General features: G+C 44.4%; 1 protein-coding gene across 5 annotated transcripts in view; it reads right to left on the bottom strand.

The window, feature by feature from the left end:
- Nucleotides 1-17,539, bottom strand: part of PUM1 (pumilio RNA binding family member 1) — a 116,959-nt gene that overhangs the window by 71,061 nt on the left and 28,359 nt on the right. For all 5 annotated transcript variants that reach the window (XM_015423384.1, XM_015423383.1, XM_015423379.1 and 2 more), the window contains exon 3: nucleotides 2,629-2,697. In XM_015423384.1, the coding sequence (XP_015278870.1) occupies nucleotides 2,629-2,697 (69 nt within the window). The remainder of the gene's footprint in view (nucleotides 1-2,628; nucleotides 2,698-17,539) is intronic.

Below are 17,539 nucleotides of genomic sequence, written 5' to 3'. Positions count from 1 at the left end.
CTTCTGCTGATGTTTCATTCTGTAGATATCCTTAGCACAGTTCATGGCCTACTTGAGATATTCTCCTGTTCTATTTCTACGCTGTTTTAATTTAGAAGATGTGACTTGACAAGCATCAAAGCATCCTACTGCAACAGAAATATTCCTCCCAACAAAAGCTTTTGCTAAAAGCCTTGCTGATGTAAAGGATGGTAAAGCCCAGTCTCCTCCATTCTAGAGGCACAGCCCGAGACAAACGTCCACACCCAGTTCTCAGCACTGCATTTACTGAATACACAATGTTCACTAGGACATCAAAGAGAGAGAAATATCACCACCCAGAGAGAGGGAGAAAGGTTTGTTTAAGGAAACAAAAAAATGGGGGGAAATGGGAATGACAGTCAGGGCCGTATAGTGGGTAAAGATTCTGGAGACTCAGGTTCAAAACCCCATTCTGCCATGGAAGCTTGTTGGGTGACCATGTGCCAGTCACACTGTCTCAACCCCACCTACCTCATAGGGTTCCTATGTGGAAATGGAGGAGAGGAGAATGATGTCCCCTCTTTGTGTTCCCACGGAGGGGGGGAGGAAGTAAACAGACTTGTTAACTAATATGCCCCAGGCAATGTGGATTAAGTTACATGAAGGGGTTTAAAAAAAAAAAAAAAAAAAACTGGGGGGGAAGTGGTGCCCCTTCTCCCCCTGCACTGCACTCCTGACCAGGATCAGCCCCCCACAGCATTTTTAAAGCCAGAAAATTCCTGTGGTGAAATGGCTTGTGACATTCCCAAGTTGTCACTGAGGACAACATATCATCTAGTAATGCCCTAAAATTATTGTACTTTTTGGAGCCTAGCACGGTGTCAGCGAGCTGCCATTGAAAGTTCTGGCTCCCTGAGTGTGTTCCCTTCCCCCTTTTCCCTTCAAGGTTACCCAGATGGAGTGAGAAGATGAAGCCCTGTTATCTGCTTGCTTGTTAGTGGTATCATTTGCCTGTGAACCAAGAGCCTGTTTTGAGAAAGGCAAACCGTTACATTCCCATGCAATTACCTGTCAGTGCCTTCCTTATCCGCGCCGGCGGGAAAGGGATCTATTGGTTATAGTTTGGTTCAAAGTTCCTTTATTATGTTACCCTCTGGGGTCTGTGTCCATTCCTAACAATTCCACTGTTCCTGCTTCTTTCAAATGCTTTGGAATAAATTTTGCTTTAACCTTTAAACGTGGATTTATTTTGGAGACTTTGGAGATTCAACACACGGTACCCATCAACTGTTCAGTGAACTGTGTGTACCCAGATCCTAGAGTATACCCAGCTACTGGCAACTAGTAGTGACAATGTTTTAACAATGAATTTATATGCTTTATCTTTGCTTTATAATTGTGTATTTTTACATTTTGTAAGCCACCCTGGACAATTTGAGAAGGCAGGATAAATACCAAGGACCAGGGACCAAGAATATTAAGGTGTCTTTAAAAGTTACAAAATTATTATTATTTTAAAAAAATTACAGGTGTCCCCCTCATTTCAGTGTAAGAGAAAAACAGATTGAAATTATTATACAGATATTATACCCCAGAAGCTTGAATCTTTACTGGAGATACCCAGCTGGCACCTTTTCCATATTTAGTAGGAATTGCCCAGTGGTAAAAAAAAAATTGATCTAATACAGTAAAGATGCATTACAGGATATTGGAAATTAAGATACCAATAACCCTATTATGGTCTTCATTGGTTGTACAGCACTTCAGTAAAAGGCAAAAAAAAATCCTGATAAAAGCAAAGAAACAAAAGATCTGATAAAGAATTGACTGCCTGCAGCAAGCAGATTATTGACACAGTTTTGGAAGCAGACAGGTGCTTGCTTTTGGAAATGGTGGTTTATGTTAACAGGCAAACTCACTGTACATAAATAACCTCTGGGAGAAAAAATACACACAGAAAGTATTGATTCAGTGATTGAAACCTTTTATGAAACTACTGGAATAAGAGAAATCCAACAGAAATTGCTCAACAAATACACTGAAAATGGTTCAGCTAGCAGCTTTCTTTTTTATTGCATCATTCAATAAGAGGATACTATTTGTAGACCCCTGGCTATGGTATGCTAGAGTCTGCACATCTAGCAACCAGAGTATTTCTTCCCTGGGTGAAAAGGAAGTCAGACAGAAGGTGCATTCCAGATAGCTATACACACCCACACGATTACATCACCTTTGAAAATCAAGCCCAGTGGATTACTGTGGGCTTTCTGTCTGGGCTTACTGAGGATCCCCAGATAAACTGGGTCCCCCAGTGAAAAAGAAGTAATGCACTGGGACACTGAGCTCTTGGGGACATACCATCATTCATCTCTGATTTGCCCCCAAATCTTTGCAGGCCCTGAGTTGGTTCTAACACCACTACAAGGCTGTTATAGTTTTAAATATATCAAAGACACTTTAAAAAGGTATTTTCAGCAGCAAAACCTGTCACAGCTGGACCAAGACCATCATAAAAGGGTTCTGTTTCCCAATCAATGGAACGGTCCCAGAGCAGCCCCATGTCCAAATGAAGACCCACACTGTCCCAACACCCTGCATGCGAGGTTGCCTGGCAACAGCACTGGCTTCCTACTACAAGCATAGCTCATAAATCAATCGTTCACTTACCTCGCCCATAGCCCTTCCTTCCAGAGCAAGTGCTTGAAAATCATGATTTAATTCATCCATAGATCGAACCTATTAAAATATTTTTAAAAAGCGAGAGAAGCTTTGTTAAAATACAACCAAGCAACAGATCCCACTGGAAGCAACGTTGTTAGCAATTACAGTTGGAACACGGAGAATTAAACTTAAAAGAACCTAATGAGGGCTATCAAGGGCGGAGGAGAAACGCTTTGGAAAAGGAAGCAAAAACAAATGAACTTTTCTCTTATCAATTAGTAAGAAGAAAAGCAAGGAGAGACGTTATCCGAGTTAGTTGGTTTAAGCAAAACCCAGAGGAAATTAAATTGGCATCTTGGAACTTTTACAGTCAGCTATTCCAAACCTTGCTTGGAGAGTACACATCTCTTTTAAAGCTTCCTTGGAAGAGAATGAGAAACTGAACTCTTCAATTAAGCTTCAGGAGGTAGTAGATTACATTAAGCCAGGGCTCCCCAATGTAGTGCTCATGGGGACGATGGCACTCACCAACACTGGGGCCTGCCAAGCTTTTCAGAAAGTGGGCAGAGTCATTGTAAGGCAGGGCTTGTTACTGGCTCCTCCTTATTTAAATTAAAGGGTTTCCCATGGCTACCAAGTGGGGAGGGAGGTATTGTCTTTGGTTCCATCTCCTATGACAGTCACTCCCTCTCAAAATCCCATTGGTGCCTTGGAAGGTCAAAAATGTTGGGAATCCCTGCATTAAACCTCTGACAAAGGATAGTAAAAATAACAAACCTTCTGTACACACACACAGACACAGAGCTGAAGTCAGATCAATGGTTCATCCAGCTTCGCACTGACTATCAACCTCTCTCTTAAGGCAGAGGTCATTCTGAGCCCTGCTGCCAAGGATTCTGCTTGGCTCTTCTGCATACAAATAACATGCCTTACTACCGATCCACATCCATCCCAGCTACACTTACTTACAAGCGGTTGGATCTAGACAACTTCTTCATTCAGTCTTGTCCAATTCCCCTCCATTACTACAGCCTCACCCTCACATGGCTCTTTGTGAATTCAGGTCACCTGACACCCAGCATAACCTTCTTTCATGGTCAAAGAGGACTTGTCTGTTCTTTTTTTTATAAACAGAAAAACTGGTGGGACGTAACCCAGGTTGCGCTCTTACAACATCATCACAAATTCCACTGCATGATCAAGGTGAACCCTAGTCTCAAGGCAACTTTGATAGAAAAAACTAGCATCATTAAGAAGTAAGCTTAAAGACTAGTCTTCTGTAACTGTACACACAAGTATCATCTGCCACTGCTGGATTTTTCATCAGTAACACTGAACCCCCCCAATTTCCCTAGGGAATAACTATTCTGTTGGAAGAACCTCCGACCTCTAAAAGACCACCTTCAGAAGTCCAAAGGAGTACACTAGTAAAAGTACAACAGCCAGGATGGTATAGTGATTAGAGCATTAGAGTAGGACCTGGGTGACCCAAGTCTGAATCCCCACTCTGCCATGAAATTTGCTGGGTGACCTTTGGCCAGTCACACACTCTCAGCCTAACCTACTATACAGGCTTGTTGTAAGGATAAAAACAAAGGAAAGGAGAGTAATGCAAGCCACTCTAGATTGCCACTAGGAAGAAAGGCAGGGTTTGAATGAAGCAAATAAACAAACGAATCTCAGAATTTTTTATAAGTAGGGAAAATAGACAGTTCATGGTTCAAAGAACAAGGCCTTTTACATTTGCATTTCTACCACAACAAAAGTAGATCTTGGTGAGGAACTTAATACGTGAGGCTGCGTTAGCAACAAAAGTGTTACCAACAGAAACAAAAGTCTTGGCTCAGGCAAACCATGGTCTGGAGGACCAGAAACAAGCTGTGGCCTCAGTAGACCCTCTACTTTCCCCTCTCAAATGTGCCTGCACTTTCCAAGCCCAAAGTCATGGCAAACCTTCATTAGTATTGACATGAAAGTCAAGATTGGCCCAAGGAGAAAGCAGCTCAGGGCTCCTTCCGAAGTCCCCACACTAAGGTTTCCAAGATCCAAACCTATCGAGCCAAAAGGGCCACCAATTCAGCCATGAGGCCCAGAGTTCCCCCATGCAACTTCGCGCAGGCTTGGGGTCTCGTTTAAGTCAGGATGCAAGCCAGGCAAACTTAGCAAGGTGGCAAAATATGCTCAACAGCTACAGATATCCAGTAGGCAGATGAAGCACACGTAAGTTGCTTTGTACAAGTGATCAATCAGTTTAAAAGTGAGAAGGGGGAGGAGAAAAAAGGAAGGGGGCTTATTTTCAGCTCAGAGTTTTAAGTGAGCAATATATTTTTCTATGCAAGACAGAATTGTGTAGGTAAATTAAAGACATTCAAATAAAAATACACTGGACTCAACAGATTTGGGGGTGAATTTTAGCTGGTCTTTGCATAGATACTAGCTGCATTATCAATGAGCTGCAATATCGATGGGCTGGTCTAATAACTGCATTTCAAATAGCATTATTTCAGATACTATTGGATCCCCAGGCATTCGAAATAACTCCACCCATATATTTGAGAACCGATGACAATGTTTACTTCACAAGCACATACTACTGAAGGGGGCGTGTGCAAAAATGACAGAGAGAAATGTTTCTTGACTACTTATTTTTCCCCACAATTTAAAAAAGGCAACAAGGCACACTCCAACTGTCCCTATTTCATCTGTATGTGTCTTTAGAGAACCCCTTCTTAAACAATTTAATATTCTCTTGCAAATGCACTTCTGCACTTTACTGTCATTCGTAAGCTTTCAGCCCTTCATCTGAATCTGGGGGGAGGGACAAAACAGAAAGAGAGGGGGGGGGGGGGGGGGGGAGAGAGCACAAGACGTGTTAAGCAGGTAACACTAGATACAATTGCAGCTAGCTGACAGATACACAGAAGAGGCCAAAAGTTACCCAGAGTGCTAAAGATAATAAAAATCCAACAAATTATTCAGAAATGTCTTCCTGGATTCTCCTGGATCAACCACTTGTTCTAGAACCACTTGCACCCGGCTTCAGGCCTAGTTTGGTACAGAAAGTGCCCTGAACTCACGAGGATGACAGAAGAGGGGAAGTGTGCCCCAAATGATCCTCTGGACCTCTTAGACACAGACAGTAAAATTGACTTTCTGGATCACCTATAAGTATTAAGAATGAGGAGGTGGTCACTGCTTAGCAGTAGGTCCACTCCTATCTACCTAGCAGGTCCACAAGGTAGTGATGGCGGGAATATTGCTCTGCTTCATGGAAACTCACCTGGGGTTATAAAGCTGCTTGGAATGGTCATGAAAGGATCTGGTCCAGTTTTATCAACACATGGATTTCATCCAATTACCTATTCCCTTTAAGTTAAGCAACGCAACAACAAGCCTCTATCAGATAACCTGAAATGGGCAATGGGGCACTCAACCCAAACAGGACAGCAATGCTGCTGGTAGAGGGCCCCAAGTATCCACTTGGTAGGTAGAGGGTCTGCTGTGAATGTGGTCACACCTCCTCTGAGAAAGTAGGCTCTTAACTTGAAAGTGCTCCTGGACAAAGGGCTCCTTGCTTGATTCTCAGGTGACACCTTTGTCCCAGAATGCCTCTATTCAGATGCAGCCGTATAAGACATGGTATGTACGATGCATGCCCTGGTAACCTCTAGATCCATCAGCCAGCATGGTATAGGAGTATGCAGATTGGATGGGATTTATTCAAACACCCAAGAGAGACAAAGATCATTGGGGAAGCTTGGGCAGCCACAGATTCTCAGCCTAACTGAATGCAACTGTGAAGATACAGCGAGGGAAGGGAGAACCTTGTGCACTGCTGCTCTGAACTGCTTAGATACTTGCAGTGCTCCGTAAAGGCCACTCCATTAAAGACTGTTCAAAAACTGCATCTGGCTCAGAACAGCAAGCAGAACAGCAAGAGCCAAAGCAGCCATCTTATGCTAGTCCTTCAGGAACTGTACTGGTTTCCAGACCGTTCAAGTTCAGCTCAGTAACACTAAACAGGCCTGCTAATTCAAATTAATATATATTTCCATGTGTTGTTCCCCTCTCCACACACACACCATACCTTAGGATGTTCAGGAGGGTGTCCCTGCTATCTAAGACACAGCAGAGGGGGTCAAGTGCAGGTCCCAAACTGTGGAATTTCCTGCCCAGAGAGACTCCCCTCCTCTAGCCTGCCTTGGCAGGGAGGCGAGATATAAATTGAATGAATCAATCAATGAATAAATAGTAAAGTGATCTTGCCTTGAAATTCATTTGTCCTTTTGCTATTGGTTGCATTCTCCCAAGCTTTTTTTATGTAGTTGATTTGCAAATTTATTCTAGTTTAATATGTATCCTTTAGTAGTTTTCACACTGTAAACTTTTTTGTTACTTACTGAGAAGTGGAACAGAGTCCCTGCCAAATAAGATACAATGTAACTTTATCAGACACAGGTTATGAAGAAGCATAGCACCAGAAGCACTGGTACTAGCATTATTAAATAACACCAAAATAATTCAGATTCCTTCAGTGGTTTTAGATGCTGAGAAGGCAACTGATAGGGTGGACTAGTCCTATAATGCTACAGAAATGCTTAATTTTGTTATTCATTTGCAATATCCCCCCATATCAAAGGGTCAGTAGGGAAGGCAGCATGATGTAGATCGATCTTATAATATTTTGGAAGCTATGTAGGATCAGTGCTTAGATGGTAAACCACCAAGGATTACTATGCAAAGGGAGACAGTGGCAAACCACCTCTGTTTGCCTCTTGCCTTAAAACCCTACAGGGTTGCCAGAATTCAGCTGTGACTTGATGGCGCTTGTATACACACTCTCAAAGGTGAGTTATCAGAATCTTTTGTGTTAATTCACATTAACAATGCAAGGATAAAGTCTGAGTCCAGTGGCACCTTTAAGACCAACAAAGCTTTATTCTGGGTATAAGCCTTCGTGCACATACACACGATGCAAGCATGTCCTTTGTACTCTTATTATGCCTCTAGCTATAGGATCTTCTTGCAAACGCATGCAGCTTCTCTTTGTTGCCCCGATTCACTGCTGAGAATTATATATTATTATCGTCCATCTCAAGGCATAAATCAAACAAAAACAAATCTATATTAACAGCAATTCATATTCCTGTGGGGATAAAATGTTCAAATCACTGCACAATTTGGCCATAAGTGGGCTTTGCAAAACCCCAATCAGATATTTCTTCACGACTTACTCAAGAACTCAGTTATTTAGAACTAACTGGTTTTGCAAATTCAGGAGGTCAAAAGGAGATCTTTAAACATGGAACAAGTTGCACTTGCCTTGCCAAGAACACACAGTTCAGACAATTACTTTAAAATTATGCTTGGATCTTTAAAAGGGTTACCAAGGTGGTGAAGAGTTAGGTTCAAAAACTTCTTAGGTTTCTATATTGGAGTTGTTTTCATTGGTGGGGGGGGGGGGGGGGGGGGAAGTTTGCTGCCACAAACACCATAGCGTGTTATGAAAGCAACGGAGAATATTGGATTGGATGGTTCAGGACAAACCAAATACATGCTACAAATCAGAAAAAATAGCTCCCATCGCTTTAAAAAGCTCTTCTGTAGAGAGAGAGAGAAAATACAAGGGAGTCGCTGATTAAGTAAAAGTCAATACCATCAAAAGGTTCTGGTATCTTGGGATAAGTTCAGGAGTAAATTAAGCTCTGGAATCTCTCTTTTCGCTTCAACAAAGAGACCATAAATTTTAGCCTGGAAGACAGGGGAGAATCTCCCAGTGTAATGCTAAAAGCCTAATGCTAGTAAATTGAAGGATTTGGCAACAAACAGAACATTTGTTAGGTGGAATGAGTTCAACTGGAAATTATGGACATCACTAGGCTTTCTTTTCTTCCAGGTAACACACTCTATCATGCAAGAAATTGGGCTAGGACAGCAATTACAGCAACTCCATTTACAAAAAACAAAAAGGAAAGCTATGCCTTTGTTCCAAAGACGTTTCCAAGACAGAGCTGACATGGGTGTTGCATTTCCACTGCTAGACTTGAAGACCTGGGCTCAAATTCCCACTTAGCCATATGAATGAACTTGGGCAACTCACTAATTCTCATCATAACCTGCCTCACAGGGCTGTTGCAACACTGAAGTATTTGGGGGAAGGAGATCACGCGTACTGTCCCTGGGCTCTTTGGAAGAAGAAGAGTAGGACACAAAAGCAGGGAGAAAAGACCAATGGGATAGAGAAGAAGAAGAGATTGGATTTATACCCCGCCCTTCACTACCCAAAGGTGTCTCAGAGCAGCTTACAAACTCCTTCCCCTTCCCCTCCCCACAACAGACATGCTGTGAGGTAGGTGGGGCTGAGAGAGCTCTTGACAGAAACTGCTCTTTTTCAAGGACAGCTCTTATCAGAGCAACGGCTTGCCCAAGGTCATCCAGCCAGGTGCAAGTGGAGGAGTGGGGAATCAAACCCGGTTCTCCAAGATTAGAGTCCACGCACTTAACCACTACACCAAACTGGCAGGGGGTAGAAAGAAAGAAAGCTATGGCCCACTGCGAAACCCCCAGCAGCCAATTTAACGCCTACTAGGACTCTTGCAAAGGACACTGAACTCTTACACTCCACAAAAAAGGAACCCTCAGTATCACACACCACAGATTAGGTATGAGGGTTTAGACTACAGGTGTGCATTTGGGTCTACCCAAACTGAAAATATACCCAAAAAACATCTTACTGGTATTTTTTGAGTATATTTTGGCTTCCCAAAGTATCCAGGATTTTTCAGGAGGGGGGGAAAAAAGCACCTATTCAAGAATTACCAGCAAAACCAGGCTACCCAGCAGAGCCTGCAGGGAGAACTCTCCCCACAGAATTGTCTCCTGGGCAGGCTCTCTTGGGCAGTCCAGTTTAGAGCAGGCTGCTCAGCAGAGCCGCAGCGGAGCCTGCAGGGAGAGTTCCCCCCCACACAATTGGCTGCTCTGTGAGCTCTTCTGGGCCATCCAGTTTAAAGGGATGTTTTTAGTGGCTTTGCCACTCCTTTTTTTTCCCCCTTGGTGTTTTCAGTTTGGGTATATTGAACCTGAAAAAATTTGGGCGTTACAAAAAATCTTGAATCTGAATACTTTACCAGTATTGGGACCCTGGTTCTTCAGGAATCCCATTAATTTTGTTTTATCCAATAGACCCGAACCAAAAAAAAAAATCCCAAGGGAAAAAAATTGCACACCCCTAGTTTATACACACACACTGTGTACATAATATAAGTAAATACAAGATGAAAGTCAGCTCACTTCTAGCCTAAAAGCTCTAGGTTTTATCAGCTATAAAATCTGCAACTCAGTTAAACCAGATATAAGTATGACCCATCACAGTACTTAATAGCCAAGGGCCAGTGCAATGGAGGCCACAGCTAACGCTGAGGTCCTACAAACTGGAAAGGCCACAGGGCTTGCCCCCCCCCAAAAAAAAAATTAGAAAGAATTTGAGAGGCTTTCCCCAAAAAAAGTTAATGGCCTGCACAAATGCTGATGCTGCAGAACAAACTACCAGAGTTCAGAAAACATTTTAGATTGCTTGCAGCAACCCAACACAGTACATGGATACTGCAGTGGTTAAGTCCAGTACAAGCATGATGGGTCAGCTGGAGAAAGATGGCCGGTGGGGGGGGGGGGCAGCTGTAAAGTGTTTTCAGTTCACAGCTGAGTTACTGTGACCCCACACTGTCTGCAAGGTAAGAGATATTTATTTTTATTTTATTCAACTTATACCCCACCCTTCCCACATTGCAGCCTCAGGGTGGGTTACCTCAAATTTGGTAAAAATACAATATACAAACAGTAACACAGTCAAAACACCAATAAAATACAACAATCTCCTTCATCCGGTGCAAGTTGTCGTTAAAATTAAGGCCTCACAGATGCCATCTCTGGTACGCAGTTCTGACCCGCTGAGGGGAGGCCCAGTACAGAGGGAGGGACATCCGTCACCCTAGTTAAAAGCCTGGCGGAAGAGCTCCATCTTGCAGGCCCCATGGAACTGTAAAAGGTTCCACAGGACCCAGATCTCGTATGGGAGCTCATTCCACTAGGTAGGGGCCAGGGCTGAAAAGTTCCTGGCCCTAGGTGAGACGGACATCCCTGGGGCCAAGGACCACCAGAAGATGTTGATATTCAGAAGTTGATTGCCATTGCTTAACCATGCGCGGCAACCCTGGACTTCTTTGGTGGTCTCCCATACCATGAACAGGGCTGACTCTGCTTAGCTTCTGAGATCTGATGAGATAGGGCTAGCCTGGGCTATCCAGGTTAGGGCCAGAGCCAATAGGCAAGGTAAAAGGTAAAGGTTTCCCTTGCTCGAAAGCCAGTCGAATCCGACTCTAGGGGGCGGTGCTCATCTCCATTTCCAAGCCAAAGAGCCAGTGCTGTCCAAAGACTTCTCCATGGTCATGTGGCCAACATGACTAGACGCCGAGGCACACAGAACGCTGTTACCTTCTCACTGAAGCTGTACCTATTTATCTACTTGCAATTTCTTACTTCTGAACTACTACGTTGGCAGCAGCTGGGGCCAGAGACAGGAGCTCACTCCGTCACACAGCACTCAGGTCTCGAACTGCCGAACTACAGACCTTCTGGTCTGCAGCTCAGCGTCTTAACCTCTGAGCCACTGCAGCCTGGGCTATCCAAGTTAGGGCCAGAGACAATAAGCAAACAGGAAGCCAAAGGCACAGCCAACAAAGGGGGGGGGGGTGTTGAATGAAATTTCCCCTCCCACATGTATCCAGGGAAGGTCCTCCCCTCCTGCATTCAACTATACAGAAGACGTGCAGAAGCTCTAGTTCAAACTAATTTTGCAGAATTTGTTAGCAGCAGCAACAGGACTGCAACTAGGCCTGGAAGGGGGGGGGGGGAGTGCCCTGTCCTATACGGAAATGGGCAGCCAAAGCTTTCCATAGCAAAACAACGACCTCACCTGGTAAATGACATCTCATTAAGCCTGTGCTCAGCCTCCAGGACTGCTGGCAATCCTGAGCAGCAAAACAGCAAAACAAAATTTGCTGGGCAGTGGAAATCCGTATAGAAACCTTGAACAGAACAGTTACTGGAGACAGCAGAAATTGGCCAGCTGACAGACAAAAACACACTGAAGCAATGGACTTTGCTTTTCAGGGGAATTAGGAGAAGAACAGATAAAATATATTTAACACTAATTGGAAAAAGAACACTTTCTGTAACACAGAGCTTATGTAATGCCTGTACAGAACATGGAAAACTTCCAATATTAATTTTGTGTTGGTTTTTTTGCTGTCAAGTTGCAGCTGACTGACGGTGACCTGTAGGGTTTTCAAGGCAAGAGATGTTCAGATGTGGTTTGCCATTGCCTGCCTTTAAATTAATTAGCTTTCTACAAATGCAGAACTTATGTTTTAGGGAAAGGACATTCCTGAACTTTCCTGAAGACCCTGATGCTGGGAAAGATTGAAGGTCAAAGAAGACGGGGACTGTAAAGGATGAGATGGTTAGACAGTGTCATAAATGCAACGAATATGAAGTTGAGCCAACTTCAGAGGACGGCGGAAGACAGGAGGGCCTGGCGTGATCTGGTCCATGGGGTCGCGAAGAGTCGGACTCGACTGTGCGACTGAACAACAACATCATTCCTGAACTATATAAAAAGATAAATTCACACTCTTAAAACCTGACAGAATACAACATCATCAACAATTTCTACTTAAATTGCAATGGAGCTCAGACGCAGGTAGGTAATCTATGCTTTTAGTATCAGAGGAGATATCTGTGTTAGTCTGTCGCAGCAGAATAAAATAGGTTTATTCCAACATATCGTTTATTCCAATGTAAACTGTTGTGAGCCAAACCTTGCTTCTTCAGATGCACGAAGTGAAAAATTTCTACACAGATTTATATATGGAACACCACAGTAAGTGGAAGAGGCTGTGGCAGAGAGAGACCTACTGCAAATCATTTAACATAGAAAGATGCAATTCTGTTCAGAAAACACAGTTAGGGTGCGGTCAGATGGCGTGCTGAGAGCGGGTTAAACTGCTCCGGTTCTAATCTGATTATATTTGCTCTGGATAATCACAATCACACTTACCTCCCTTATCCCGTCTCACCGTGCAGTCACGTCGCTCCCCAGCACCTACACTACCGACGCATGAGAGCGTGTGTTGGCGGGTTTTTTTTAAAAAAATTCTCAGTTTGGCATGCGCATACCCTGTTTCCCCAAAAATAAGACCTACCCCAAAAATAAGCCCTAGCAGGATTTCTATGCATTTGTGGTATAAGCCCTAGTGTGTCTTCTTGAGAACAAATAAATATAAGACAGTGTCTTATTTTCGGGGAAACACGATAGGCGCTCATCTGTAGAATGGGGAGGGGGGCGAAACTACCATGCTGCATGCGCAGAACCACTAGGGAGAATCAATCCAACCCCTCCAACAAAAGACTTCCCTTTAAACGTTTGACCCGAAAATGGCCTCTATGAGATCCCTAACGCATCTAAACTCTAAAACAGGTGACCGTTTAAATGTCGGTTTTCTAAACACGGCAGCGGAGCTCTGCCTATGCGCACACTGCCAACGCACAAAAACAATGGCGGCCAAAAAGTGGAAGCCTCGGGCAGCTTTCAAGCAGGGAGGGGGTTTAAACCGGAAGTGGCTTGACACCAGAGGAGCGATCACACAGGGAGAAAATGCGGCTTTAAACAGGAGAGCTGAGAGAACACCACTTTGGGACCTGGTAACAAAATACTCTGGGTTAAAGCAGTTTTGAGCCAGAAACCAACAGCTGGGGACGGGAGGCAGATGTTGACTGTGTGATCATGCATATAAAATCCATTGCTGAACTGTCACAACACCAGATCAAACGGCGTGTCTGAACGCACCCTTAATGTGTTTTTGCGTGTGTGTGTGGGGGGGGGGGGTTACACTAAACAAATTCATTCAATTGTGCTGGAGCCCATTAGTCATGTTCCTCAAACGGAAAGGATTCTCTGAAAGAAGTTGTAATGATATATTTACAAGCAAGGAACCTGCAAGGGATTGTAGGGTCACTTCATTTCACCCTGTATTCCTTTCCCACCTATTTCCACTTTCTCCTCATGGCAACCCCCATATTCTCTCCCCTTTCCCTGCCTCCTTCCCATGCACCAACCAACCCTTCTTTAATTGGTCTCCAAGTCCTTATTTACTTCCTTTATATCCAACTTTCTGGCCAATGTAGACCCAAAGTAGTTGACATCATTCTCATCTCCTCTATTTTATCCTCACGACAGTGCTACCTCTGAATATGGAGGTTAACTTTACACACCATGGCTAGTAGCCATTGATGGACCTCTCCTCCATGAATCTGCCTAACCCCCTTTTAAAGCCATCTATGCTCATGGCCATCCATTACCTCTGCTCGCTGTGAATTCCACAGTTTAATTACTGGTTAAATAAAAGAAGTTATTTCCCTTTGTCAGTTCTGTATGTATTGCCAATTAACTTCATTAGGTTCTCCTTAAATTCTCAGATGCAGAACATAGCTCCTTCTATCCATTTCTTCCACCACATGCAGAGTTTCATAACCCTCTATCATGTCCCTCCATAGCCTTCTTTCTTCCTAAACGAAAAAGTCCCACACTCTTCATCCTTTCATCACAGGAAAAGTGTTCCAACTCCTAGATCACCTTGGTTGCCTGTACTTTATCCAGCTCTGCAATAGCCTTTTTGAGATATATCAACCAGAACCATATACAATATCCCAACTGAAACCACTGTATCTTATTTTCTTTAAACTCCAGCTGAGTAGCCAAATACCAGAACAAAACAAATTTCTTCCCAGACCCTTAGTTGGCTCTTTGTCTTGTGACATTTGGAGGTTGGCTCCAGCCACCTCCAACACCCGCAAGCCACAGGGAAGAGTACTGAAGTGAAGAGGTAGAACTGGACCTCTTTTTCCACAAGCAAGAGTACTGAAGTGAAGAGGTAGAACTGGACATCTTGCTCCACAAGCAAGAGTACTGAAGTGAAGAGGTAGAACTGGACATCTTGCTCCACAAGCAAGAGTACTGAAGTGAAGAGGTAGAATTGGACATCCTCTTCCACCAGCATTTCTCCCAGCACAAGAAGATGTGTGGCTTTTCGTCTATGCAGGCCCCACAACCTCCATCATCAGATTTTGGAAGATCTCAGGGGTTGCTGAAAGGCAGGAAGGATCTGTGGCTGATGTGACGTTCATCCATGTAAACCATTCAGTTACACAGCTAGATATCTGGAACGACATAGCTTGGGAGGGGCTGGAGTTCAGTGGTGGGACATCTGCTTTTGCAAGCAAGTCCCAGGTTCAATCCCCGGCATCTCCAGTTAAAAGGACAAGGTAGCAGGAGGTGGGAAAGACCTCTGCCTCTGAGACCATCTGAGCAGCCAATACTGACCTTGATGGACCAATGGTCTGACTCAGTATAAGGGCGCTTCATGTGTACAGCAGGTTCACAATTATAGTTCCAGCACAGTATTTTCAGAGGTGACACAGAAGTTACATTAATGTAATATCTTCCCACAACAACAAACACACCTGCATTTTATGGACTCTCAACTTGCTGCAATTTCCTGTTTCTACCACTTCCCACCCCAACATAATTTCTTTTAAGTGAGGACAGGCCACGCCCCCTAGACAATAAGGGACAGAAATAGTATGTTGTTTGGTTAAATGCAATAGTAAAATCTTCCTGCCTAATTAAAGAATCATTTGTACACAATAAGCTGTATTTTGGTTATTCACATGTGCAACTGCATGCCAGAAGACAAGTTAACAAACATTCTGAAGATCATTTCAGTCTACACCATTAAGAACATCAGAAAGGAACCAGAAGGAGAATAAGCAGAGACATGCTAGCCCAGTGGCTGTCACTCAGAAGCTCCCAGAGAGCCACATTCACAACAGTCATCAACCAAAAGAGCCACATGTAGTTCCATCAGTAGTAATGAGCCCTGCAGCTTACCTGTTCCTCCAGAGGTGGCTGTTTCAAGGTGGGAACGATCTGCCAACCACAAGCCCCACCAGGTAAGGTTCTTGCCCACTTTTCTGACACATGGGGTGGGAGCCAAATTGGGCCATAGTGCTCGGAAGCACCACGGGTGGCATATCTAAGAGCCACTGCTCTAGCTCCTGCTGCAAGAAGTAATATGTCCCCTCTCTGGGAAACAAGGACCTAACAGAAGATGGCGTTATGAGTACCCAGTGTGTGCCAAAGAGGCTGGGGCAGAAGGGAGGAGAGAAACAACCCAACGCAACGGGAGGAATGTGAGGCAGGGGAACTGAATGACTGTGCTGGAGAGGGGGAAGAGAAGGTGCTCTCTGAAGCTGACACAGACTATAGAAAGTTCTGTTACCCTGGTGAGCCCTGCACAAGCTCTAAGAACAGTGATAGCCATTATGCTACGTTGGCTGGAAGGGAGAAGAGAGGAGGAAAAATATATTATTATATTAATTAGAGGATGGGGGGATGGGTTAATAAGTGCACAAAGGAAGTGTAATCCTGATGGTTATGCATTCAATTTTTCAAAGAAGGAACCAGCTGGGAGATTCCTTACAAGAAGGTGCCACATGTCTGCATGGCTTTAGCTGTGGCCATCAGGTGGCTCCAGCCTCATTGTGGTACTGAGAGCCACGGGTGCCACCACACCATGCCTGCTAGAGGGACAAAAGGAGCCAATCGCTAAATGTGACTGGGAGGGTCCATAAGACAACGGCAGGTTCCAAGCCAAGCATCTCCCTACAAAGGAGGCCACTGCATGAGTTCTCCCTGTGGACGCAAACGTGATGCCACCTGAGCTCTTCCAAATGACTCTTACTCCAAGGTGGCACAAGAGAGCCAAGCCAGGACCAATTTCTTTGGTTTAGACAAGAGAGACCTGGTTGGTTGGTTGGTTTCCAAAGGAAGGGTGGCATTTGCTCCCAGAACGAGGTTACCAAGTCCAGAGTCATCAGAACATCTGCAGCAAGGCCACAGACACACAGCTATGAACAAGCTCAGGGCTCCACCAGCCCCTCAGCTGGTAGGGAGCGATCCAAAGTCCCCTGGTTCAAGACCACTTGGATTACATCTCCTAAACTGAAGTCAGCAGCAGGCCCCAAGCCGCGTGGTGTAGTGGTTAAGAACAGAAGACTCTAATATGGAGAACCGGGCTTGACTCCCTACACCTCCACATGAAGCCTTGGGCCAGTCACAGTGCTCTCAGAACCCTCTCGGCCCCACCTGCCTCACAAGCAGTGTTCCCTCTAAGCTGAGTTACTGTGAGCTAGCTCACAGTTTACACACTTTTATCTTAGCTCAGGAAGGATGGTTCCAAAGCAAACTGTCAGCAAGCTGCCATGGTGTTCTGTGTAACTTCTGATTGTACATATGTGATCCCTGTCCCTGCCAGCTGACCCCTGTGTTTTCTATGCTGTAATGCCAAAGTAAAACAACTGGAGGATGTGAGGGGGAGAGTATGCTTCGCTATTAGCTTCTTACTTATCAAGCCTGTGAACTGCACCAAGCCTGTGAACTGCACCTGTGTTTTGTCTACCGTTCGCCTGGTTCCCAAGACTTGAGCAGGCAACCGTTTTCTCCTGCCCGCCAGCGGGAACGTTATCCATTGGTTGTGTTTCTAACTTGAATCCCTTTATCATGTCTGCCCTAACTGCTTGTGTTCAGTTCTAACAAAGAACGTGTTTGAGTATCTTTCCAATGCTTTGAAATAAACTTTACTTTCTTTGAAACGTGGATTTATTCTCGATGCTTGGGGATCCAACATATTGTTAGAACTCTTTTTCTCCTATCGTCCCGATTCTGGCGAGACCATGAGCGGGTCTGAGGGATACCTACCTACCGCGGAGGGGGACACAGGATCGGTCCCCACTACCTCCGCAC

Source organism: Gekko japonicus, unplaced genomic scaffold (assembly GCF_001447785.1).
Source record: "Gekko japonicus isolate JY-2015 unplaced genomic scaffold, Gekko_japonicus_V1.1 scaffold1743, whole genome shotgun sequence".
Lineage (NCBI taxonomy): Eukaryota > Metazoa > Chordata > Lepidosauria > Squamata > Gekkonidae > Gekko > Gekko japonicus.
The sequence above is the reverse complement of the archived record's forward strand: the minus strand, read 5'-3'. Positions and strand labels throughout refer to the sequence as shown.